The following is a 27014-nucleotide window of genomic DNA, read 5'->3' as shown; positions in this document are numbered from 1 at the left end:
AATAGTAAGATGTGACAAAAAACCGCAAAGTCTTTCGACAATGAAGCTCAAGGCTCGAGTGTCAATATCGATGACGACTTACAGTCTGCGACCACCGCAAAATCCCGTACTGGCAAGGAGTTGAAAGCCAATTAAAAATGTGATCAAGAGCTGGCCGCTGGCAGGGTTAGCGCTTTAATGGGGCATGCTCCTGCGACTATCGAAACGTTTGGTCGGGCGATAGATAAAGTTGAGTGCAAAATGGTTGAGGTACGAGGATTGGATTGTCTCCTTTTGCGGGTCAACGCATAAACTCATTAATCAGGCCGTAAAACGCGCATGCTTGCGGTTTTGTGGAGGCTCAAATGCGTAGTATCCATCAGGTGTTCGATCTTGAGGTGCCATGCTGAGGAGTGCCCGTCAAATCCATGGCAAAAGACTTGGAATCAAAATCGAAAACAGGGGAGGAACAAGATGGGCAGCAGGGCGTCGATTGCAAAGAGGATATGTGGCATAAGAGATGGGACTAATCCTAATGATCAAAACTGAAATTTTTAAACTTTTCCATATGAATCATTAAATTTGTCGCCCGTCCGACATAAGAGCTTAACTGAATTTCCACATGAGCCCTGTCCCACATATAAATCCATATTACTTGAGGCTCAAGTAGAAATCGAGATACGCCTTGACGTCAGGAGAGCGACGAATTGTGCGAAGAGAAAAATAGTAATTAGGACGCAAACACTGCAAAAAAAATAGATAAATAAATACAAAAGAAAAATAAGTAGAAAAAAAGGAACATGGAAAGTCACAAGCTTGACAAATCGAGATAAATTGCATTGGTCTCTACTGGAGACCCGGAAAGATGGGAGCATTTATATGAGTTAATCCATGTATATCAGTGATAAAACTATGGGGTGAATGGCGTCCCCCACGCACTATGTTTTAAAGAGGACGATTGCTCCATTGATATTGAACGTACTGGCCTTTTGGCAGACCTCATATTTGTCCGCATACCTATAACGTGCAAATGTCAAAACATGATTCTGTATATGTCAGTTGCTGTGCATAAAACAATAACAGAATAAAACTATGGGAATGTCTAACACCATTAAGTCAAGATCTTTACTATCCGCTAGGAGATTGAACGACAAAAGACTTGAAGTTTACCTGCTTTTCTCAGTCTCTCTTGAGGTTAAATTATTAAATAAATTCTATGACACCGAGAGAGATCCTTGATTTTGACATTAGTTCTATGGATGAAATGAATAAGTGGGGAGAAAAAGGCTAGTGGAGACGAAAAGGCGTACATTTGCACCCTCGAAAAATTTGTCTTTCATTGAACAATGACACTTTTGTCTTCTTGGCACTTGGCCGAGAGAGTAAAATCAAACCAACGAGATGTCATAAATCTCAGATTTATGGGATGGAATTTGCCGATGGCGATGGTGCGAAAATTAATAATCGATATGGAGTAGGGATCAGCTGTGTTGAATACGAAATAGTTTATTTGGTCAGTGGCGTGGCGTGAATAATCGACTATCGATATCTCGCCATTTGAAGCTATGGTAAAGAATCGATTACTAAGGTGTTCGCTGCGAACACCCTGATAATCGATCTTTTTTCATAGGTTTAAATGGCATAACAATCGATTTATCGCAATTCACGCCGCGCCACTGATTTGGATCGGTGCAATAGGAGCGGGAGGAGATGCGTGACCTACCACACAGCATCAACTCAGATAGATAAACGTTGCCACTTTCATAAAAATATTAAAAACCACTGCCATTTAACAATCTGTAATAGTAGGTCAAAAATGTTGACTTTCTGCAATAAATGTAATGTTCCAATGATGGTCATAATGGTGAATGTGGTGGAGCGTTACAAAGAATAAATTTTTAAAGAATTAATTGTTTTGATATTTAAAAACGTATAATTCCCTTTGGTAAAATTTTAAAATAATGTCAATTCATGTCATTAAAAAGATTAATACTTAACAATTTACTGGTTTTACGATTCATTGTGAATATGCTAAATAGGTAATGTGTCCTTTTTGAAAATAGACGTGTTTCTATCAAACGGAACAAACTATGTGCATTAAGAAATGAGCCCTAAGACTCATAATAATACATGCATACCAGGGCTCAAGTCATAATGCACATAATTCCGTTTGACAGAAATACGTCCAAATGATCAATGAACACAAGCCAATGAAGAGAAAATTTTTCTATTGCTGGTTGATATGGTCCAGAAAACCATTTTTTAATAAAAATAATGATGATAAATATATTATACTAATTTTTATATCTCATCCTTTAAAATGGTGGAGTTAATGTGGAGATCTGACAGCTGAGCGATGGGTGGCATGGATGTGGGTGAGGTGGGTCACGATTTCCGGGGCTATGTGGTATTCAGCGTCCCAGCCTCTGCAGTGCTGCGCCCTAGCGGCGGCGACGAGAACAGAACGCAACTACGCACTGCGCAGCCGCAAGCCACGATTATGATTGAACTCATTGTCAGGTCAACGTTCACGGATATGCCGATATGATAGAGCCACAAAATTTTCCTGCGGGGATTTCTTCCCTCGCCACCCTCGCTAATTTTATTCAATATCCCATGCCACTCACTATCCGTGATAAGCGTCCAGGCACCTCAAAGCAGTTATTTCAACAAAATTGTATGTAAACTTCATTATTTTTTGTGGGCGGGGGGGGGGGGGTGGGGGACAGGGCTTATATTCCGTCAGGAACCTATGCAAAGATTTGGAGGATACTGGAGGGCATACGGTCATCCATGCTCTGAATTTTTCAGATTTCAGGAAGTGGGACCGAGAGAGCCCTGTTTTAGTAGACCAACTCGGTCGTCTGGGAAAATTTGTCGCCTAACCCGGGACCTATTAATTAACCAATAGTCAGATACACTAGATTTTTGGTCAACCTAGCCAGCTCAGAACATGTTAAAGATGTCGAAAAATTCAAAAATAAACTACCGAATAAGAAAAAACTGTACCGCTTAAGGCAAAACAGGTTAATGTTTACAAAATAAGCTCATTGTCAGATGAGCGAGATACCGTCTTCAAAAGTGGTTATCGGTAAATCCAATATTTTCCTACGAAGACCCACCCCTTCCTCCCCCCTACCCCACCGATCAGCCAATACGTGTGATTAAAATCTTAAATGTACCGTAAAATATCTCAGTGACTTCCTTTACAGCTATAAAATTCTAAAGGATCAACGATGCATATCGATTTAAAGTGATTTTTAAAATTAATGAAAAATACTTTAATACACTCGAAGGATACCAATATTTTAAGACACCATTTTATTTGGATACACCGATATTTTAGGTTTGAAATCATGTTCAGAGACTAATACAAAAATTGCTGGATTTAAATTTTGGCACCTGTATTTTTTAACAAATTTAATGACCTTCCATTTTGTGCATTTATTTGTTTTCAATGGGTATTATTTATTTTTTTAAAACTAATACGTCACTGACGTTTTGGTGACTTTCACTTCCGCATGCGCAGGAAGCCGATGGATTTTGAGCCCTATCAAATTACTACACCATACGAAAACTCTTTGCTCAAAGCTGAGTGGCCTTCGAAATGGAAAGAAACGGTTTTAAGAGTCTCTCATCACTCTACTCGCGGCTCCGTCTCAATCAGTGTTGCCAGTTTTTGCAAATCTATGGTGCCTTTCTAACTGGTTGGCTGCTTAGAAAAATGAGCAAAATCTCGGAATTTTTCGTGATATAGGAATGACACGGCCCTAATTTATTCACTTATTTATTTATTGTTTTCCGTTTCCGTTTTCATTTATTATTAATTATATAAAACAATATATAATAATATAATTAATACATTAAATTTCATTCATTATACCTATTTATTATTTGAAAAGCGATTGCTCACAGCTCACTCTCTTTACAGCTTATTTCCCTAGTAAGGCCTTATATATTGTAGAGTAACATTAAGGATGTCTTTAACGTGATATACAAAGGACAATATTTGGGTACTTCTGATAAAATTCATCAATATAATTTTCAAAATCCTTGGAAAAGATCTGGCATCCCCAGGATCCTTGCAAAGGCCAACAATAATATGCCACTACAAAAACTTTAAAATAACGATGAAAACTTATTGCAAATTTTGATAAGTTCTATAAGGTGACCTATCTTAAAATATGTAAAAATCTTAAACCATCCTTAATTTTGTGGTTTTATGTGCAATGACAAATCATCGAAGTCCCTTGCAAGGATCTAGCTCCGGAGTTATTTTGTTGAATTTTACAAATGGCTCCTAAAAAGTACCCTTTTAATGATGCCATTTTAAAGTCCTCCTTAATCACATCAGATTGTAGCGTTTGGCCTTTGATAGGGCAAGAAGCTGGCTAAAAAAGGACTATGTAAACGATCCTTATTCGTGAAACTTGGACTGAAAAACAAATCTCGGTGTATTTACTAAAAAAAGGGTAAAATTACCTAGAATTCAGGGTTCTATTTGATCCCAGTTTTATCTTGGTAAAATTACCATTTATGGAATTGGTAATTTTACCGAGAAATCTCGGTAAAATTATGGACTTTCTCGGTAATTTTATTGGACCCCGGTAAAAACGCCAATATTTTTTATGGACAGTGGTAGAATTGCCGAGATAAAATGGCAAAGTTACCGGGAATTGATTACGAATAAAAGTGGTATTCTTGCCTGAAAAAAACAATAAAAATACCGGTTTTTAGGCAAGCTTACCAGTCTGTCTTGGTAAAATTACCAATGATTGGTAAAAAAAGTGAGATGGTAAAGGTACCAACGGACCTTGGTAAAAACGCCGAGAATTTTATTTCAGTGTGACTCGATCAGTATGGACAATCGGCAACAACGGACCTGTGATTATAATTAATTTTTTGCCAGTCTATCGAAGGAGGCAGGCCTGAGGGTCACTCTTGGGCCTTTCTCTGAAGATGGAGAAGTAGATCGTCGATCTTTCTTACTTAACAACGAGCAACGTAATCGATTCGAAAATGATCGGGCGATAGACTAAACTGCCCAATTCCGAGTCCGTCCTCCTTCTTGTCATCACCATCGGAAGAGATTAGCTGTTCCGCTCGAAAGCGCGTCAGTTACTGGTAAAAAATTTCGAACGGCGCTTATTTTCAGGAAAGGAGCTCAATATAACTGATAGGCCTGTCAGTATTTGAATTTGCTCGTATTCAAAGTTGTAGGTTGGAGAGCTCCAGGTGAAAAATATTGCTTCTTGGAACCTGCATTTCGATGGCTGGAGATGAAAAATGTGTATCTCTATCGGAAAGTTTCAAACGCTCAAGTTTACAGAATGGAGAATTAGCAGGTGTCTCGAATTTGATGAAATTCGTGTTTAAAGAAAACCGTTGAGTGAACTTCTAAAATTGATTATTAATAGATGAGATATGAAAAAAAATCTATTTTTCTGAGATCTATTTGCTTAAATAGGAAATGCCGCCAAATAACGTCACTAGGCGGTGCTTTTTCTCACTTTTAAATCTATTCTTATACTATTTCCCATATCAGAGAAAAAGGGGGAAAATACTGCAAAATCAGTTATCCAGGCACTCCCAGATGAAGCAAGAAAAAACATGCGTGCAAATTCTTCATTTGTAAACATTAATGTTGAAAAATCCTAACAAGACGGTTGCTTTCAAAACATGAGTATCACCACCAATCTTTCTCCGTAGAGTTGAAAAGACGACGAGAAGTTGAAAGACGAATTTTTGCGGCCTTTTAGTGAAATTCTGACTCTTAGCAATATTGCTAAGTGTTTTAAAACAGATATGCGACAACACTTGGAATTATTATTACACTAAGAATTTAAACACGAGTTCAAGTCCTAAAATATTATTGCGATTTGTGGTGATCTGCCAAATTTACTGCTCCAGAATGAGACTCCGGCTCAATTTTGCTCTTTATGACAATAAGTCACGAAGGAGAGATTTTTCCAAAATACCACTTTTAAAAATTTAACTGCCAAAAATTTACGCAGTTAAAATCTGCTCACTTTTAAATTCGTGCTGAATCAAGTCTCAATATACTTTTACTGGATCCGAAGAGACTCAAACGTGAATTTTTTGGTCATTAAGATCCTCCCTCATAAAATATCCAAGAGTACTAACACGGAGATCAGTAGTAAAAGTGTCGGAAGAGACAGCGAAAATTTTTTTTCAGAATCTTAAAAAGTGCACAAAACAGGAGACTTACTTTCGAACTACTAGCTGCTTTACGATATTATGACGATATAAAACCGGCGCTCAGTGGGACCGAAGTTGAAATCGGAAACCGAAAGCTTTATATTTTGCTCAAACTATCTTTAAACCATCATCAAGGTTGCGTACATCAGGAAAAGGATATAGAGCTAGAGAGGCAACAATAGGATATTATCTGGTTCAAGTAATTTTCTCTTTAGTTATACTTACATTTATTCTATTCTATATATTCAACTTAGGATATATGTGTAGATTCATCCTAATTTTAGGATTAATAGACTCATAAACCTTTAACGCGTTAAAACAAACGAGTTAATCGATTTTGTCGATCGAATCACGTCAATCGATTCACGTTTTTATTTTTCGATCGATTCATGTCGAACAAAACCACACCGGTTTTTAATAATTATGTCGATCGATTCACGTTTTTATTTTTTGATAGATTCATGCCAATTGAATCCATATCCTCCAAAATTTCCTTGCCCCTGGTTGAAATTGTTTGTGTGGTATTAGCACACGACTTAATAAAAAGAGGAAACTCAGAGCGCCCCCCCCCCCCCCAAATAAAAATTGAAGTGCAGGTATTACTGTTTGACGGCCGAGTTTGAAGAAATTACGACACGCGGCGCGATCGCAGCCCGTTCTTAAACGTCCTTCACCTTGAATTTTCGGCGAGAGTAATCAAATTTTAAAAGGTATCATAAATTTTGTAGTTGGGCACGCGCGACTTTTAAATGTATTCAAGACGGAGCTCTTTCTCTTCGCTTCTTGCGGTACGTAACGCTCATACATCCTACGGGTGCTTTTAGTTGTGACGTCACCGCACAATCTTTGAAAGACTCCATAGAGGATGAAACAGTAAATGAATTGCTGTACCTTATAAAGCAAATTTTTGCGACTGGATTTGGATAATTTTTTGGATAGATGACTGTTGTATTGTCGTTGAAATTTGGACCGGTCAGAATCGAGTATTTTTTCAACCAAATCCTGCGGGAAACTAGAGTCCCTTTATACTGAGAGTCAAGACAATTTGAATCCATTTCTGATTGGTTCCCGTATTTTAGGCCTCCACAGTGTCACAAACGGGAATAAAGATTACATTTTCACCAATTGCAAAGATTATAATCTGGAATGGACCAGGGAATTACGGGTTCGGCAAGGAACAAACGGAATGAGAGGAGGAACGGAGAAAGGCATTTGAGAATGGGCCGTTCAAAGATTACAAAAAACGTTCAATTTCTGTAATCTTTATTCCCGTTTGTGACATCCATGAGCCGAATTGTCTTGACTCTCAGTATAAAGGGACTCTACGGGAAACGAGCAAAATCCCGGATTAGATTTAAAAAAAGCGCCCCAATTGGCCAATGCAACATGACTTAATCTACGATATACAATATCATACAATTTATAATATAAATATACAAAAATATATGCACTTTTTACACTATAATTCATTGTCATCACCTCACCGCGGTTGTTGTTGCTCAGTTGTTGTGTTCTGGTTGTGTTTGTCGCGTAAAACACCATCATTACAGAAAAATTGGTCGCTTTACTGGTGGTTTCTGGTGGAACCGTTTACTCTAATCCACTTTTTGAGCTACCTACCTCCGGGGGTGACTCGAGAAATTTTGGATTTGGTTCAGCAGACACCGGTTGCTGATGAGGGTAACAGATTAGTGGAATGGGTTGAAAAAAAAACCGTTTTTCATTGGAGTTACTCGCAAAAATTCTCCAATGGTAACAATAAAAGCGCCTTTTCCACCAGCTTGTTTCTTAGAAACAGTGTACGCGATTTGCACGAGCCTTTGCAATTATAAGATCTTTAAGACAGGCATTTTTGCATTAGTTTGTCAAAAAGGTCTTGCGCCGGTTTTCCATGCCCCAGACACAAGATCCTGCCCAAATCTTGGACTCAATTTTTGGTCGATCCCGTCGCCTCAATGGATTAAATTCCTGCTACAAATGTGCGTGGCACAACATATTAAGCAAAACTTTTCCCGATTATCTGCGTTGAAAGTAGTCTACAAACATTAACTTTTACTCCACATAAAAAAAGAAAAAAGAAAATGAAATTACGTAAGAAAGTGCAGAAAGTGAAATGTGCAAGTAAAAGTACGAAATGATTATTTGTAGGTAATTGGTTAGATTCTAAACACAGATTGTTTAGAATAGCGGAAAAGAAGCACTTTTAACAGGTGAGTGACCTAAAGAGCTCTCAGCTCATTCTCTCTGAGTTCATTGGTGACTGCTGGATCTATCGATGTAATTAAGGTTACGAAACACTCTTAAGATTTTTTGCTCCGTATCCAACTTAATTATCTAATTCCTCTCGCTTTGATTTTTTACACGAGCAAGCTCGTCCGTCATTTCTTTCGGGAAAATAGTGCATAATTAGAGGAAGCTGAAACTTTTTCCATTTTCTAATTGCTGCTCACTGACTCATTCGGAACTTAGGATTTCTTCTTTTTTTTTACTAACTAGGTTTAGGTTATTTAATTCAAAATATAGTAAATATAGTCTCTTAAAAAATCAAATGGTTTTTCGCCATAAGGGTCTCAACTTTCAGAGCTTTACGTGGGCCAAGGAGTTAACTTAAATTAAATTCACTAATTTGCACCATCGTATTCCTTGCGACATTTTTTTTTGAAAAAGATTGATGGATGGATCCCAAATAATCCTAAATCTTAAAGGAGCCCCATTGGCCTTCAGGCATCGTTGACATTTTAAACGAGTACGGTTCAAGGTTTCATTTACAAGTGTATCAAGTTTACCATTGAGATTGAATCTTAAAATGCATTTCCTTTCACCGGATTCTCTCAGAGATTCAGACAATTCAATTGGGACCAACCATGGTATGAGTCATACTTTATGACCTCATAAGTAAGAACACCTGCACGGTAAGTAGGGATTTCAGGTAACACATAATAAATTGTGCGATTGAAGGCTCGTGCGCGAATGAAGCGTTTTCAAGCTTTTTTCAGAAACGAAGGTTTTAGTTTTATTTTTTTTTTTTACTTATTTTACTTGTCCAGGCATTATCAACACAAAGTCGCCAAATTAAAATTAACCCTTTCCTGGCGACATAAGAGTATGCATGACCACTTGGCGCCACGTAACGCGCCCAGTTCAGGTCAGCAGCGCCAAAAATGATGAATTCTTCTGCGAAATGGATAATTTGTTTTTATGCCCAGAACGTCACTATCGCTTCCTTTTTGACCAAGTTGTCTTTTGGTTATCTCCGTAAATATCCCTACTGCGGAATTAATGACAATTAATAGGCACTGAGCAGGTGGTTGGCCCTAATTAGAAGATTTTTACAAAAAAAAAAAGTTAATTTAATTAAGAAGTAGATGCGTGCCTCTGTCTCTATAGTTTAAATCACTCCACTATTACACTGAAAATATTACTCGAGCCAAGAGGGATGACTTGGTTTTTTTTTTAATTTTTTATCTGGAGAAATAACATGTGGCGATTAAATTGGAACGACTAGAACTTTAAGATATTGAAATTTCCGCAAGCTCGGTTCATCTATATATTTTTCAAACGTGTTATCATCAATTGCAGACCTGTTTCAAGCAAAGCTTGTATACCTGATACATCTCTATGGCTGTCAAAATTTACAGTGCTTTGCTCTTGTATGAAAGTCACACTCCAGAAATCATACTCAAGAACGACTTAACCTCGTCAGAAAAATAAATGAAAAAAATAGGTAAATAAATAAATTCAAACATCAATTGAATGAGCACACATGTGTATCGAGCACGGAAATTATAAAAGAATAGGAGGGTAAGGAGGATATACTGCTAATCATGTGTGCAATACAGCGAGGGATAATCGCCTTAAGAGGATTTTGCCGCCGCGCGTTGTCCATATCAAGTGCCAAGACAAGGCATCGTTGACAAGTCATGCTAAACAAATGTTTGACATGACTTCTTGGGACCAACTTTTTAACATGACAATAAACCATCATTAAATGTGCGACAGTAGCCGTGGGAAAATGAGTGAAGACAGGAACAGAGAGAGACGAGAAAAAAAAATAACAAGCAAGATGAATATCTACAATTATGATATTTTTTTTTTAAAAAAAAGAGAGAAAAGATCCATGACAAAATTTCCATATAAAATACCGTAGAATCAATTCGGGGCTAGTCTGTTTACCATGCTAGATGCTCTACCTCCCTATGACGTGTTCTGTTTATCGTCTTTTTTCCCAATTTGTCAAACCTTCTGCAGATGCTATGAGGCATTTAACAACTGGAAAAATTGGTATATGTCGAAACGGCTGTCACATATGAAATGAAAAACACAACAAAAATGAGACTGCATCTCTAAGAAAAAAATATTTTAAAACCTTAAAGAGATATCCCAAGGCTTAGGTCGGATATGTGGTCAAGTTGAAATTTCAGATTATGAGCTATAGCACCTCGTTAAAATGTGTTGATTCGCCGATGCAATGCCGCGTCTTAAGCCAGACCAATTCGCAGACCAAAAACTGGAACACTATGTAGGGCGAGGCTAGAAGGAACATAAAAATATTTACCTTGCCTCCATGATCCCGAAATCCATAAACCTAGCCCCACAAACGGAACAAATCTGCACACAACTATGCGAAAAGAGGAAATAAAATAAATTTCGAGTAAATTAAAGGCAGACAATTTTATTTGAAAAAAACCCTTAAGTTTAGACATAGAGAACTCAATTTTTTTTTTTTTTTTTTTTTTTTTTTTTTTTTTTTTTTTTTTTTTTTTTGCAAATGTATCCAAATCGGATGCTTGAACCGGAACTTTAAGAAGGCAACTCTTTTTGCCCTGATTGAATAAAAATGATTATTTTTTGTTTGATATATGGTTTTAAACAGCGCACAACCATGGAAATATATTTGCATTTTTTGTATTATGACAAAATATAATCCAAGTTTCTTGCAGTTTCGATACATATTAAATGAAAACTATATACAGATAATAAAATAATATAATTCAATGATAATTCCAAACATTACGACTTTTTCAGATCCGTTTGCTTCTTTTGAAGACTGATTAATGCCTCTGTGTAGAGTAAGAAAATAATGAATTGAACACTTGAAAAATGCAAGACAGCGCTGATCATTTTGTAATATCTTATAAACGCTACAAACTGGCGGATGCACGGAAAAAAATGACTTTAAAAGAACGAGGAAAGTAAAGGCAGAGCAAGCTCTAATCGATGATGGTTTTTACGCAACGGGTTTTTCTGCGACGGGGATTCCCAGACGCAGAACGTCCCCTCCATTTAAAAAGAAAAATAATTCAAGCTAGAAAATCTGGGGAAGCCTCTTTCCCGCCAATCAGTTATTTCTCTGGATGAGCACGGTCAGGATCATCTGAGACTTTGGTATAATTTTGAGTTATTTTTTAAAACAAATTACAGCGCTTTCTCCTCCGTAAGTTAGTTCAAGTCACCGATATAAGTGCGGATTCGTGAGTGTTGTGAGTGCGCATGTGTTTGAATTGAAGTGGAGTCGTTGAGTGTGCAGCTCGCCGATTGGACTACATTTTTCAATTGAATCGGGACCGCTAATGTCCATTTTTCCGGTCTTTGGTTTTTTTTGAGTTTATAATACTTTTAAATAGTTGATACAACCATAAAAGTGATGAAAGGAATTTTCTTGGGATTACAGTAACCCGGAGACGAGTATTAACGCCACTTACGTGTTTTCATTCAACTCCGAAAAGTATTATCAACTCAAAAAACGGAAGACTGGAAAAATGGATTTCGCTAGTCCTGATTTAATTAGGAACTACTTTTTCTGGCTCATTTCAGAAATACAAGCCCAAAATTCATTATGAAAACTCATAAGGAACTCATTCAATGAAAAAGCTTTATGGTAGATTTGCTCCTAAAATTACAATCCTCTTACCCATTGTTTGTGTGACATACGGACCGAGCTTAAGAGATACGCACCCAGTCGCATCAAGTTTGAACAGAGAAAAATAGGGAGGAAGTTTTACTCCTGTGTAATACTCAGGGTTAAGGACGAAGTTTAGCGAATATTCCCACATTCAAAATACTTTTTCTCATCTTTAAATATTTGACAGAGGATTTACGACTTTTTAAATTTAAAATGACTCGAAATTTACCTTTTTTCCAAAATGCGGTTTGGTGCGTTTCTTTTAAACTTTATTGTCGGCTCATGACATGGGTTGTCATGTTTCCTGGTCTGTCTATTGAATTTTGTGTTTTTTTAAAGGTTTGTAAAGGATTGGAAACTGGTAAAAACTCAAGAACCTGATAAAATGATTGGAACACAAGCTCTACTTTTAACCGTTTTCGTTGCCGCGACGTTGGCAGCTATTCCTAACCAAATTACTGTTCATAATCATGTTGACCCCTGTCCTGGAGGCAATTACCCCACCATCAAGACTTTCCCAGCCAACGGAGCCCAGCAAAATCTCAACAAAGGTCAGTCACGCAATGAACCAGAATACACAGTATTAATTAAACCATTAAAAAGCATTTTACTTTTTTAAACTTTTACTTGGGAAATACCGATGGGGTGGCCTACAGCGAAAATTTAAATTAACTTAAATACGTGTACTTTGCATTGATGAAAGGATCAATACATCGGTTGCCCTTGAACTGATGCAATCAATTTTTGTACTTAATTCATTAGATTAATGATAATTGTAAACAGTAGTTCAGACCGAGGTTGGATAAGTTTGTTTCGGAGGGAGACAAATTTGCTAAAGGGAGGCTACATTTCAAAGTCACTCAAATTTATGAAAATTGCCTCATAAAGGTTAAAATTTCAAAGAAGGAGGCATCTTTTATGGGGCACCAGCACCACTGCCGTCGACCGATCTTGTATTATTGACAGAATTTTCTGTCAGTTACATATTACAAGAAAAGACGAAAGCGGCGGGGAAGAACTACCCCTTTCGCAATTTGAGTTTAAAATGAGACACGATGAGCTTCATTTCTCATTGAGTCTGTACGAAAAATAATCCAAGATTTTCCATAGGCAAAGCTTAAATGACCTAAAATTTTTGACGGTAGAAAATATGCAGCTGTCAAGTTCTACTGAAAATCCTTGTCGACTCCATTTTTAATGAGTAGGAACTGGTTGCTCTCTGTTTCGCTCAGTCCAAATCATCTTCGGATTTTTCCTTGCATAAATTAGAGTAATTTTCCAATTAATGTCTTGTATACTCTTTCAGGTCAGTCTGCTACTTACAATGGAGGAGCAGTGAGCCCCCACGTGGGTTTTGGAATACAAGAGAACGGGCAGTATTGTCGCAACGGAGCAAATCCTGCCGGCTGCTGGAATCCAGATAATGCTGGTACGCTTCTTCGTTCATTAAACTGCAATAAATGATCAAATTTCAAAATATTCCACCCTCTATCATCCGGAACGTTCATCTACCCCTCTTGAGTTTTCATGAATTGATAATTTCCAATAAAAATGTAGTCAGTAATCGTGACAGAATCTGTGAATAAGACCTTATCTTCCTCAATTTTTCGCAATAACTTAAACCACGTGCTCTATGACCTAAGAATTTTTGTCTACACTGATAAACATGTTTGTGTTCTTGTGTCACTTTTGATTGATAAAAGAGAAAATTTACAACCTTTTGAATTCAAAATGCGACTTGGTGCGTCTCTGTCGAATTCTATCAATTTTGGATCGAATCATTAAACAGAAAGGAACCAAGCCACATCAGCTGTTGCCAAATTGAAATGGACAATTTACTTTTTACAAGTGAAGGTTTGCGCGGAATCTTTTAAACATTTTTAAGAATTTACGCAGCAGAAAATTCACGGAAATTTACACAACAATTCGCGCAACAATTTCTATGTACAAAATGAGATTTCCCAATTAAATTTGACAAAAGCCTACGCGGCTTCGGTTCCTTTCTGCTTGACGCGGTCAAATTTCTTCCATTCAGGCAATTTGATTGAACCTGATTGAGTCGAATGGCAAAATTGTTTACGGTTACTTCTCTTCGACAGGTCTGCAAGTTGTATGGAATAGTAATAACTGCGGGGCCATCTCCACGAATGGTCCATTCTACTGCGGGAACAACGCACCGGACGCTCGGGAAATCGTCAACGTTGCCGCCTCCGGAAACTGGCCAAACTGCGTTCTCACCCTCACCCGCAAGGGAGGGGCCCGCGGATGTCAATACAAATGCTAACTAGATGCTATACATCGGGAATCAATGGATAAAATTGAATAGAACTTCAACGTACACACGGACTACCCTATCACAAAAACCAGGACCAGCAGGGCAAAACCAACACAACTAATTTGGCTTCGGCTTCTCAACTTCCGGAGAGATCATCTGTAAAGCGGTTGATTCCAACAAACAAAAGGATAGAGACTTTTTTTTTTTTTTTTTTTTTTTTTTTTTTTTTTTTAAAGAAGACTTCCGCTCCAGAGGAGAGCCTTTGAAAAAAAAATCTTATACCAAATAAAGTCTTATACTTTGACCCAAAAAAATTGAAATTTAGTCTATTATTGTCCGTTTGGACCTGGGACACTTTGAATACCGTTGAACTACCACCATATAGTTATTGTGAAAGTTTACTTTTGGATGTGTAATTTTTCGGCATACTTAAAATTTACTTTGTTCATTTAAACTCCATTTTCAAAAATTATCAGCATTAAAAACTTATTAAAGAGATAACATGCGGAGCGTATCCTTAAATTATTAGAAATATATTTTCAATGAAGTTGATTGATGAAGTGTAAACATTCTCTTCTCATTATTTTGCTTCTTTTGAAATTCCCTCACGTAAGAAATAATATTCTGTGAACGATAAAATTTGTCTGGTCCTGTTCAAAGCAGAGCATTAGACAGGAAAATTCTATAACTCCGGAATTGCGAAACATGCGTTGAAATTGCATCAGCCCGTGCGGTGAGAATATTGACACATTTACTTTTGTTGACGTGCGTTAAAGTCTCCGAAATTAACAGAGCTTCCTTTAAATTCCTCCAATTTCAACACGCACAATTAGCCCTGCTGCCCGTGCTGTACATTTTACAGAAAGAAAAGAGAGAAAGTAGTAGGAGTGATATTCGTTTATTTCAAAGAAAGAGACAAGCAAAAAAAAAAGGATGGAAGAGAAGCCGGAATAAAATTGATATCATGCGAGCTATATTACAATGATTTGCCACTTCAACAAAGTAAAATACAAGAAGAGAAAAATATTGTTGATTTTGAGTTTTGAGGTTGTAATCCTTACCTCCTTTATATTCATTGGAATCGTGGAATTTTCAATTTCAAGTTTTTTGTTTTTCACGGTGTCAAATCATTGTAATATCTCACAAGGGTCTATTTTGAAGGTTCTTAAATTGAATTTTACTTTAGGTTCGTAAAGATGTTTATTTTGATGATGCTACTTTGAAGGCCTACTCACACATTGTAAATCATATGGGGGCCTCCTGAGGAAAAGAGTTGATCAAGGAGCGATACTGAAAACATCCTCGAAGGTACCACTACCACTGATCTGCCGTGATAGCGAAGAGAGCAGTAAGTGGAAAAACAAAAATTTGAGAAAACGGGCTCGGAAGCGTCTCACCGGAAAATATTGAGAGAGCCCTCCGTTCTTTCACAAATAGCCCTTGATCATCCAGAAGACCCTTAGAAATCATTTGGATGAGTAAAAATCGACCAATTTTATTTCAGTTACATAAAAAGAATATTTTTCATTATCATGTTAGGCTAGTGTCAGGCAAAACAACCGTAAGTGCTATCTTCTGCATGCTTTCGTGGTTGCGTTTTGAACACACAGCAAACACATTTTTTGGTTAGAAATTGACAAAGAAGGGCGGAACTTTACTGTTCCCATTGGCTGTCTGGAAAAATAATGTCACTTACTGCTGTTTTATGTGAAACTACGTCATTTTTTGCGCACTTACGGCTTTCTAGTGTGTCTCATTTTCATAAAATTGCTATGCCAGTGATTTCATCTAAAGGAGATTGGACGAATTTTGAAGGAGACTCGATTTCGAGAATTTGACACTTACTGCTCTCTTCGCTATTACGGGAGACTAGACCAATATGTATATCCATGAAGGTTTTTGCACGCAGAACTACGCGAGGGTCGCAGACGGGACAATCGCCTCGTTGGAAGGAGGCAGTGATAAATTGGTTGATTAAACGATTAATTAAACACCTCGTTGCACTTGAAAAAAACGCTCGCGCCGCATTGTCTCGGGACCGTGAATCAAAACGGCGGATCAAAAGTCTAATCGGCGAGCTGTGCAGAAACCAAGAGGGCTGGCCTAGTTTTTTTTCGTCAGAGGAAGACGGAGACCCAGACACGCCGATATCCTGCAAAAATCGCATACCTACAATCCAGACCCTTTGCGAAAAGGTGTTTTTTACCTAGCGAGCTAGAACGAGGGAGGGGGCCTCGCTTCTTTCCACTCTTCTTCAGGCCCCCCCCCCCCGCCCCCCTCATCATGTTACGCACGGCCGAAAACCCCGCACCGCTGGTTCCTCCTTGCGTCTCTCTCTACTCGGAGGTCCGGCCTTTCTTCATTTCTCCTCCCCCTCCAGATCCCCCCTCCAGAGCGCGTGTCCCCCCGAAGATAAACAATTATCACACATTGTTACGTTCCTCATCTTTATCCAGATATGAGTCATCTTTAACTCGCCTAGCCGAGTATAAATACTATATTGGGGCTCTTGCCGGCTACATTGAGTCACTTGCTTACTTCACAACAACACGTGAACACCTAACCTCAAAATGGCTTACAAAGTGAGTACCGAATACTTATTTTCTATTTCCGTCGTGAATGGTGATTTGTAGGGGTGTGCAAAATACCGCGGGGCCGAATTTTTTGGGCAGTTCGACGATTTTGCTATTTCGGATTTTTTCGAGCGAGAAATGTTTAAAAAATTTTAAATTTAGGCGCCGATACACATAAAAAATAAACACATTTTTTATTCATAAGTTACCGGTCAAGCTTTTTATCCGATGTATTTTGAACGATTTTGATTTCCGGATTAAGTGTCGCGTCAGAGATACCAATGGGTGCCAGCTGTCAACTTAATTGTGTTTTAAATTTGTTTGCTTAATGGAATTTCAACGACTCGTGTACTTAGAAAAAAAGTGACGGCTACGACTTCACCAGGAGTCAAGGTTCGGACGGTTCGCGCCCACGCTTACAAAACGGAAAAAAGGTGAACTTCGATACGTACCGTTGTTTACTGTTGTATTGTCTTGCCGCTCATTTGAACTTGTAAGGGACTTGAAAAAGTTATTGCTGCCAGTGGTGACACAATGAATAGATTCTTCTTCCGATTAAAATAATTAAACGGTCCTTATAATTAATTACTTTTTAAATTTTTACGTTTATAATGCAACGCTTTACTCTTTCGTTACTACGCTTACTTTTGTAAAACTCATTCCTCTGCTCTCCATCAAACTCCAATAATCAATAAGGAATTGCGTTCAAAGTCTAAAAAAGAGTGCAGTCAAAACTTGCTCGAGTCAGGAAAAGGTCAAAAGGAAGGGTCAAAATTTTGCTGGATTGAATGGTTTTTTACTCGTTACATTTTCCTATAATTTTTTAGATTCATTACTGATCTTTCATTCTCTTCTCGGTTATGAGTTACGTTAAAAACTTTGGAATTGAGTGAGGATGAGATCGAATTTTCCAAGGGTTGTTTGGATTGCAACTGCTGATTGGTTAACTTATTTGTAGAGTTACATACCAAACGCGGCTCAACAGTATTAGGTCTCGACAGTTCATAATTCATCCGATTCACCTAACATATGAATGGACTATATTCTGATATTTAGCTCGATAAAAAGAGACTGAAATCTGTGTCTAATGCCTATTGCAAATTCTGTAATGGCAGAGGATGTCTGAAAAGCAAGGAAAGACGAGGGAACCGGCTTTGATTTTTCTTAACCGCGCGTTTGAATCTCTGCTCTCTATCATGCAGACCCTATTTTGTAATACGGAATTCCTTCTTCTAACTCATTCTAGAGGCAACAACATACGTGTCGTTAGTTTCTCTATGCAGAAAGGAGCTTTTATGGATGAGCTAAAAGTCGTAGTCCCTCTCTGCAAAATGTAGCCCGAATAGAAGTACGTATTAAAGCTAAAAGGAAATAGGTATTTGCAAATGAATTGAACCGAAGGAGACCACAAATAACGTAAATGCTACGCTTACTGTTTTCTTTGCTTTTTTGCATTTGTGGATAGTTATTTTTAGCTTCAATACGTCCGTCACGAAGGTGAAACTTCCAAATTGCGTATCTCAGTCTGTGAAGTTATGGATTTTCTGTCATCCTTCATTTTGTAGATAGAGAACGACTCAACATCAATTCTGAAAAACTTCCCTGATTTCCATTCTCTAGGCGCAGCAAATTCGGTCAGAAACTTCAAAAAATCACGTAGATAGCCCTCCTTTGAAATAATAAAATAGCAGAAATTGTAGAACACCGCAAAATAAAAATAAAGTTGGGAGGTTTCACCGTGGATATGTGAGTGCTTCGTTAGCTGGCTTAAAATCTCTGACCGACACATCGTCGTCACCTTCCGACCAAGTGTTACAAGCGCCATGCGACGTTTAAAAATATCCGCCGCCATTTTATTTTCTTACTTAGAAATTGTCCGACGAAGCTGTCCGGAAATTTCACTGTATTTTCTTTGAGCTGCCGATAAATTCAGTGAAATTTTCAAACAGATTCAACCGACAATTTCTCTGTGAAAAAATAAAATGGCGGCGGAAATTCTTAAAACGTTGTATGGCGCTTGTGATATTTTGGCCGGAAGGTGACAACATTCTGAGAAGTAGCACATTTTGAGCTTTGCTTGAGAAACTCAAAATTATGAACATAAAAACAAGTCATGGCTAGCGATGTGGAATGGTTCTCTGCATTTTTGTCAATTCATCTATATCAATAGCTCTCATTTACTAGAAAAAAAAACACATGGGATCCAGAGTCCAGACTCTTAAAAACATCGACACGAAAAAATACTCTTGATTCAATCAGAATCTAGCTTAAATCAAGAACCAAGCCTCTTAATTTAAGCGGATTTCGTTTTGATTCAAGCAAAAATCCGATTGAATCAAGAGTATTTTTTCTTTTCAATGTTTTCAAGAGTCTGGACTCTAGATCCAATGTGTTTTTTTCCAGTGTTGTTATTTTTAGTTTTATGATCCTAGTGAAAATAACAGCCGCATAGTAATACTTTTCGATAATAAGTCGATAACAGTCGATAATAATTTTCAACTCATCACCTCGTTCAAATTTTGGATAGTTTTATGCACCTTTCCTAATAGCCCATAAAACTCATTTAAAAGAAAAAAAATACTACATTCCTGGGCAATTTTGGCAACTAAAGCAAAAATGTAATTGCACTTCGCGAACAAGATTTAAGGAGAGATCATTAATTACCAGCTATCTCCAAATAAAATGAATCGAACCTCAGTGAGCCATTATTCATCTTGCACACGACAGAAAATTAATATAGCTGTCACCTTGCTATGATTTGAGTAGCGCGTTTATCTAATCCAGATCTCCACTCCATGCTGCGCCAAGCTGTCTCCCCTGCGAACTTGCGTGTTACGATTACCGACCTGCCGACTAATTTTTAGCGCTGTTCAAGAATGTCGTGTTCACTGTCAGCGTCTGTCAACCTCATGTTAGCCTAGAATCTTGCGACGGATCTGTGTAAATAAACTAGTAGACATAGCAAGAAATAAAGTCCCACAACACATGTTTTTCATCAAAATGTCACTAACAATATGGACCGCATTTCGCAGAAAAGAACCGAACTACATCAGCGTTTGCCAAATTTAACGGGACAATTTAATTTTTTACAAGAACCGTTTATGCGGATTCCTTGGAAAATTTTCAGGAATTTGCTTCGTAGTATGCAGAAAATTCACTGACATTTGCAAATATATCCGCACAACCGTTTTCATGAAAAAATTAAAATGCTTCGATTTATTTAGCGATAGCTGATGTAGCTTGGTTCCTTTCTGCTTAACGCGGTCCAAATGGTCCGTACACAAAATTATTTTCCAAATTTGACTACTAAGTGAGAAATTACCGTTTTTTGGGTTTGAAAATTTCAACAGTTTGCTTACCCAAAGACCAAAGTCTACTTGAGTAAAATCGGGCAATAAACTGACATGTATCATGCGTAAGTGTGTTAAAATCGAATAGTGAAATTCGGACTGCTGATTATCTTTTTGACAACTTTCTGAGCATAAAATTTCAGCGATAAATTTTAACATATAAAGCCAAACTAACGTTCAGTTCATTCAAAGTTGACTCCTTTTAAGTTTAAACTACATTATCAACGCGGACCCCTGTTTGCTATTTAAGCTGCAAATGTCACTAGTAAACTTTGATGGATTTCAGCATCCGGCTTTCCGAGTTTCCGGGTTGTTCAGCATTCGTTTTTTTTTCTAACATCCGATGGGAAACCAATGGCCAAAGTTTTTTTTCTTTCTTTTCTACGGCTAGAAATTACCGACATTTTTTTTAATTTTGCGTTCTGACAAAACTTCACGTTCCACTTTTAGAAAAAAGGCGAGGTTATATATACGGTGGTATTCTGCCGTGCTAAGGAAAAACGCTGTATGAACCTTCAGGCGTTGCCAAATATCCTTTGATAAAACACGAATTTTCTGGTACACATATGCATATTTTTCTTCCAATTTTTCATATAATTTTGTTTGCAATTTCACCTAAAGTTCCTAAAAATTTCAAGGAAAAATATTCATAACTTGCCTTAAAAATAAACATTTTATCGAAGGAAATTTGGCAACTCTCGAATGTTCATACGGCGTTCTTCCTTGGCACGGTAGTATTCTAAAATGACTAGGCAGCGGAGTATTTTATACTCAAAAACTTCCTCAAAAAAAATGGGAGAAGGGGGGGGGGGTGTGTCTCCTCAACCTGCACAAAAAAACAAACATTTATAGAGAGTTGGACGGTAAAGTTTGAAATAGGGTCTTGAGACAGATAAGACGTAGCCGAATCCGTATTAAGTAATAATTATTACCAAACAAAAGGAACGGCCAAAAATAAAGAAACGATTATATCCCCCTCCGGATATAGCTCGAGCAGTAAAAGTTACAAAATATTAAAATTATTCCGCGCGCTACTTTCACTGTCACACTGTGCCCGAATTTCCGTAAAAGAATATATGAAATAATTCAGTTTAAAACAGCGATTTGGTATCCCTGGATACATTTCGAAAATTTACGGCTTCGAGCCTGGAAGTGAAGCCGGGGGGACACTGGGACCACAGCGCCTAATAAGCAGATCGAAATTACGAGGCTGCGATACCGGCTCCTTCATTTACAGATCTCCGGAATCACAAAAAAACCAGACCCCAGACAAGTTTCGGAGGGACTTGTGTAATGCGCGAAAGATCGATATACTTTCTCCGTCCAGCGCCTCCAATTTATCAACGGCCAAACGTTAAAATTCGATACATTGAAGTAACAAGTCTAGCTTTGGGCGGGGAGGAAATTGGGGCGTTAATTCGTGAACTCGTGCCTTCGGCGGAACCGATCTAATTGGTCGATAACGAGAGGATAAAATGAGTTTTTGATGGTGAAAAAATTGGTGACGCAACCTCATATTTGAGACGGTTCACGTACCAATTTAAAACTACTGCATCGCCTTTTTATGATTTGTCGGGTTCTTGCAAACGGAATAAATTAATGCAGTTTGCCACCTTCTTTTCTGAGCATTCCACGAAAAAAAATGTAATTATTCTGATTATTGGTGTCGATAAACGTGAGGTAGAAACATGACTGTTGCATTAAATCGATTATTATAATTAAACCGAAACATTAACTCTGAAAGAAAAAAACTTCATGAAGGACCTGGTCCTTTCACCGAATTTTTTGTGACCGTGACGCAGACCGGTCTCCTTCTCTTTCATTTTATTGCAGCATTATGGACAGTGTGCAAGGCAATCAATTTTTCGGTAAAAAAAGTGGATGGTTACACTGTACTACAAAAGACAAGCCCGACTTTTAAACCGTCTTATGTTTAGATTTTTTGACAAATTTTTTAACTTTATTAATATTTTATTTCTTTATTTTTTCACTAATTTGCAAATTTACATAACTTAGGAAACACTAAATTGACCAAAATTGTTCATTTTTTTTTTGAGATGAAGGTACATCAATTCAACATTCGATCAGATACAAGTTTAAAATATGAAATTCGAATGTACGCAAAACTATATTTGAAAAAGATAATTATATTCGTAAATACGCACGGCTCATTTAGCCGACGTAATGCCATTGGAGAAATATTAGGTGATTGACTCATTCACCTCGGTAGTGCAAACCGTAGCTCATAAGCAGTTACGCAGAGTAATCCTAGAGGCATGAGTGCATTATTGATTGATTGATAGCACAAATCTGATTATTTTGACCTCGATGGATGACAGTTGACAGTAATCACTGTTTTCGAATGGCAGTACAGTATCTCTATCAATATTTACTTCGAAACTTGGCGCTGGATGTATTCTACAAATATTAAATGATGCTAATCCAGAGGATTCAATCACGAAAACATGATTCTGGAATCAGCACAATTGAGGGGCTTGGAGGACGAGGCGCATAAGTGCAGTTGTTGAAAAAATTAAGATATGAATGATTCTAAGTAAAACTAGTCTTAATGCATATTCTGTGAGAACTTCGCTCCCAAATTCCAATTACTAAGCAACAAAATGTCAGTTTGAACATTATTTTCGCCATAAAGATCCATGTACTTTCGAAACTTCCAACATGCGTCTATCGAAACAACAAAAACTGCACTTATGCGCCTTGTCTTCCGAGCCCCTCAACTGACCTATTCTGACAGAGTTTGGAACTTGTTCCTATCATACTTTTCCGTCCAAAAATGTCAAATCAGATTTCTAATCGGCGCTTTTTTCTGATTGTTGCAGTTCGTCGTTCTCGCCGCTGTATTCGCTGTCGCTACCGCCCAGTACGGTAGCCCGTCTTACAGCTCATCCTCCTACAGCTCTGGCTCATACGGCGCCCCCGCCGCCTACAGCGCTCCTTCCTACAGCGCTCCTTCCTACAGCGCCCCCGCCTACAAGCCGGCCTACAGTGCCCCAGCTTACAGCGCCCCCGCCCCCTCATACAGCTCCTCATACAGCGCCCCAGCTTACTCTGCCCCATCTTACTCTGCCCCCTCATACTCTGCCCCATCCTACAGCGCCCCATCTTACAGCGCCCCAGCTTACAAGCCATCTTACTCTGCCCCCTCATACTCCGCCCCATCTTACAAGGGTGGTGAGGCTTACTCTTCCCAGAGCGTGCAGCTGTTGAACAAGCCTTCCGGATACGCCGCCCCATCTTACTCCGCCCCATCTTACTCTGCCCCCTCATACTCTGCCCCATCTTACTCTGCCCCTTCATACTCTGCCCCATCCTACTCTGCCCCCTCTTACTCCTCCCCATCTTACTCTGCCCCATCCTACTCATCCTCCTCCTACTCCGCCCCCGCAGCCCCCCACTACGGTTAGACGACGCTTCCACCTCGTTCTTTCATGACATCCAAGAGCCATGTTCACGGTTAACTTATTTATTTCAAATCATCATCTTCCATCGAAGTCATTTAACTATTTATTTATGTGATTCATTGTTACCAAATTTTGTTACCATCAATAAATCTGTTAAAACATACAGGTATTTGAATTTTTTTTACTGACTATCACTTGGTTACATAAATCTGGTTCCTTTTCAAAAATTTAAAAGCCTATGAAAACATGCCTGCTAATCAATTAGACGAATTTAAGGTGATTCGATGGACGCCATATTTGGTGTCAGAACAGCATGCGATATATCGCATCAATTGGTTCAATTTTTCAACTACTCGTCATTTTTCTCCAATTTTGAGATCGCAATTCTGTTGTCAGGAGACTAAAGCACTCACTTACCAATTTTAACAAAGATATTCAACGTAATAAAGGCGTGGTTTTTTTTAGAGAGAAAATATCGCATTCGAGTGCAGTTTTGATATCAGTATCGAGTGCGATGTTTTCTCTCTGAAAAAACCACGCCTTTATTACGTTGAATTTCTTTGTTAAAATTGGTAAGTGAGTGCTTTAGTCTCCTGACAACAGAATTGCGATCTCAAAATTGGAGGAAAATGACGAGTAGCTGAAAAAATGGAACCAATTGATGCGATATATTGCAGGCCGTTCTGACACAAAATATGGCGTCCATCGAATCACCTTAATCGGAGTCAGCTTCCAAAAAGTTCCAAGCTGCATGAGATGTTGCCTGATTTTCTCTGAGGTTTCATTTTTATACAGGAATATAAGCAACACTCACACTTAGAATTTGATGAGTGTGTTATTAATGATCTGAGGTTAATACACGGAAAGTTTAACTTTGACGGTGTTAAGGAGTTTAATGCTCTGGTAAAATAATGAAACACGACAGAAAATTAAGCAACGTGACCTGTATTCAGGCTGATTTCAGTTAAATCTGTTCAATGGACAAGTAGATAAGGCACAAATTTAAGAATTCTAATACGTGTTTCTGAACCATAATTTCACGTGAAACACGATTCGCGCCACGGAAATTATAGAAATCAACTCCTAATTGAGATGTAAAAGTTTTCGTTTTACAATGGTTGCGGAAGAAAGTAGTGAACTTGAATCAAATCATACATTACGAGGGCCTCGGCAGGTCTTTTAATCGATTAGTGTTCCCTGTTGCAGGGGAAAGAACACTAATCTATTGTGTTGTTTTATGTGTTCAAAAATTTCAACATCCGAAATGAGGCATCAAGACTGAGGCTGTCATATCTTCATATCACAGAGAATATTATGTTAACAACGCTTAATGCGTGTTTGACTCACTTAGAATTTTGTTTTCTCACGAGCAGAGGTATAAATTAATGCGCCAAGAAGCATAGCATATCTTGGCTAGGAGTTAATTTCAGCGATTTCCGTTCAGGGTGGCAAAATTTCATAAAAAATAAAATTTTAAAATTTCAAGTGAATTATTTGATAAAATTTCAGAAATTTATGAAAGATATTGAAAAATACCGGTTTCTTGTCATGTTTCGCAAAATGTATAAATTGTGTCTTTCTTCTATTTTTGTGTTTTTGGGTGCAGGTTGCATTCTCCAATCCTAAAAAATATGAAATATTTCACAGCCTCGTGAAATTTTATGAAATATTTCACTGAAATTTCCAATCATTCATTTCTATCTTGCGTTTCATGCCACCCTGTTTCCGTTGCTCGAAAAGAAATGTTGGTTCAGAAACAAGTATCCGAATGCTTAAATTTGTATAACTTGTCTACTGGTCCATTGTATGTTGAAAAGATCGTAATTACACCGACTGCAGTTGATCGACTCAACTTCTAAATGATGCATTTCTGCTCCCAAAGGGGCAAAATGAAATTCATTAAAATCTGGAACTTTTTAATGAAAAAAACTTCCTTTCACAGCTATATTACTTGAGTTCCTGAGGAAATGGATTTACTATGAATGGTAGAGAAAAATATTCAATTTTATTTCGAATTTCCGATCAAGCCTTACCTGTCAATTGTAACTGATGACCTTGGAGGATTTCGAACTATCTACGTTAATTGGGTTATTCGAATTATTGGACAACAAAGATGTACTTTATGAAGAATATGACTAGCTTAGATTTTTCCACCTAAAGTTACTCTAAAATCCCTGCTCAGAAATAATTTCATCAGAGATCTCATTTCATAAAATACTGGCTAACAAGGGGAGCTTCCCAAGTGTAACCGGAATTTCGAGTTGAAATTTCGCATGAAGATACTAGAGATGATTTTAGGGATGCCGTATTTTTTCGTTTTTTCGAATGGGGTCGGGAAAGCCCTCAAAAAAAGGGCTAAAGATGCGGAAAAAACGCGCGCGCTAGCGGCACAAGGTAAACGTAGGTGATAGAGGCTCTGTATCCTTATCAGTACCGCATGGCCAAACGGTAGCGCGCTCGCCTCGCAGGCGGGAGGTCCGAGGATCGGTTCCTGATTACCGCTCGTAATTTTATTTTACTTTATGCTTGTTTATTTTTCACTTACTTTATTTTGCACCATTCGCTCAGCAAACCGACTTACGAGGTAGAACACGTAGTGACTGAAGATTTTTTACATATGCTGATAAAAACTCGAAGTTTCTCTTGGATTGAAACGTTATATATAATTGAATGAACAAAACACTCTAAAACTCACCAAATTTCGTTGCCAAGCTGACTTTCCGGAGTATCAGTCGAATACTGATACAGATTCGACTGATACTCCGGAAAGTCAGCTTGGCAACGAAATTTGGTGAGTTTTAGAGTGTTTTGTTCATTCAATTATATATAACGTTTCAATCCAAGAGAAACTTCGAGTTTTTATCAGCATATGTAAAAAATCTTCAGTCACTACGTGTTCTACCTCGTAAGTCGGTTTGCTGAGCGAATGGTGCAAAATAAAGTAAGTGAAAAATAAACAAGCATAAAGTAAAATAAAATTACGAGCGGTAATCAGGAACCGATCCTCGGACCTCCCGCCTGCGAGGCGAGCGCGCTACCGTTTGGCCATGCGGTACTGATAAGGATACAGAGCCTCTATCACCTACGTTTACCTTGTGCCGCTAGCGCGCGCGTTTTTTCCGCATCTTTAGCCCTTTTTTTGAGGGCTTTCCCGACCCCATTCGAAAAAACGAAAAAATACGGCATCCCTAAAATCATCTCTAGTATCTTCATGCGAAATTTCAACTCGAAATTCCGGTTACACTTGGGAAGCTCCCCTTTATGATAAATAGAGCATGCATGACGGTAATTATA

General features: G+C 38.0%; 3 protein-coding genes across 6 annotated transcripts in view; 2 read left to right on the top strand and 1 right to left on the bottom strand.

Moving 5' to 3' along the window:
* The window catches only part of LOC109039997 (neurobeachin-like protein 1), a 504582-nt gene that overhangs the window by 7518 nt on the left and 470050 nt on the right, over positions 1-27014 (bottom strand). The window lies entirely within an intron of this gene.
* On the top strand, positions 11431-14534 carry LOC109040081 (uncharacterized). 3 transcript variants are annotated; one of them, XM_019055876.2, is made up of 4 exons: positions 11431-11583; positions 12440-12651; positions 13407-13529; positions 14200-14534. In XM_019055876.2, the coding sequence occupies exons 2-4, from the start codon at positions 12486-12488 to the stop codon at positions 14382-14384; spliced, it is 474 nt and encodes a 157-aa protein (XP_018911421.2). In that variant the 5' UTR covers positions 11431-11583; positions 12440-12485; the 3' UTR covers positions 14385-14534. The 3 variants fall into 3 exon arrangements, with proteins under 3 accessions (XP_018911421.2, XP_072153484.1, XP_072153485.1); XM_072297383.1 differs by having other exon boundaries at positions 11510-11632; XM_072297384.1 differs by having other exon boundaries at positions 11556-11678.
* On the top strand, positions 16722-23883 carry LOC109040001 (uncharacterized). Of its 2 annotated transcripts, XM_072297380.1 has the most exons (3): positions 16722-16957; positions 23139-23251; positions 23282-23883. In XM_072297380.1, exons 1-3 carry the CDS (start codon positions 16946-16948, stop codon positions 23721-23723), a joined length of 567 nt encoding a protein of 188 aa, XP_072153481.1. In that variant the 5' UTR covers positions 16722-16945; the 3' UTR covers positions 23724-23883. The 2 variants fall into 2 exon arrangements, with proteins under 2 accessions (XP_072153481.1, XP_072153480.1); XM_072297379.1 differs by having other exon boundaries at positions 16781-16957; positions 23139-23883.

Source organism: Bemisia tabaci, chromosome 2 (genome assembly GCF_918797505.1).
Source record: "Bemisia tabaci chromosome 2, PGI_BMITA_v3".
NCBI lineage: Eukaryota > Metazoa > Arthropoda > Insecta > Hemiptera > Aleyrodidae > Bemisia > Bemisia tabaci.
Note: the sequence above shows the minus strand (reverse complement) of the source record. Positions and strands in the feature narration are given on the sequence as shown.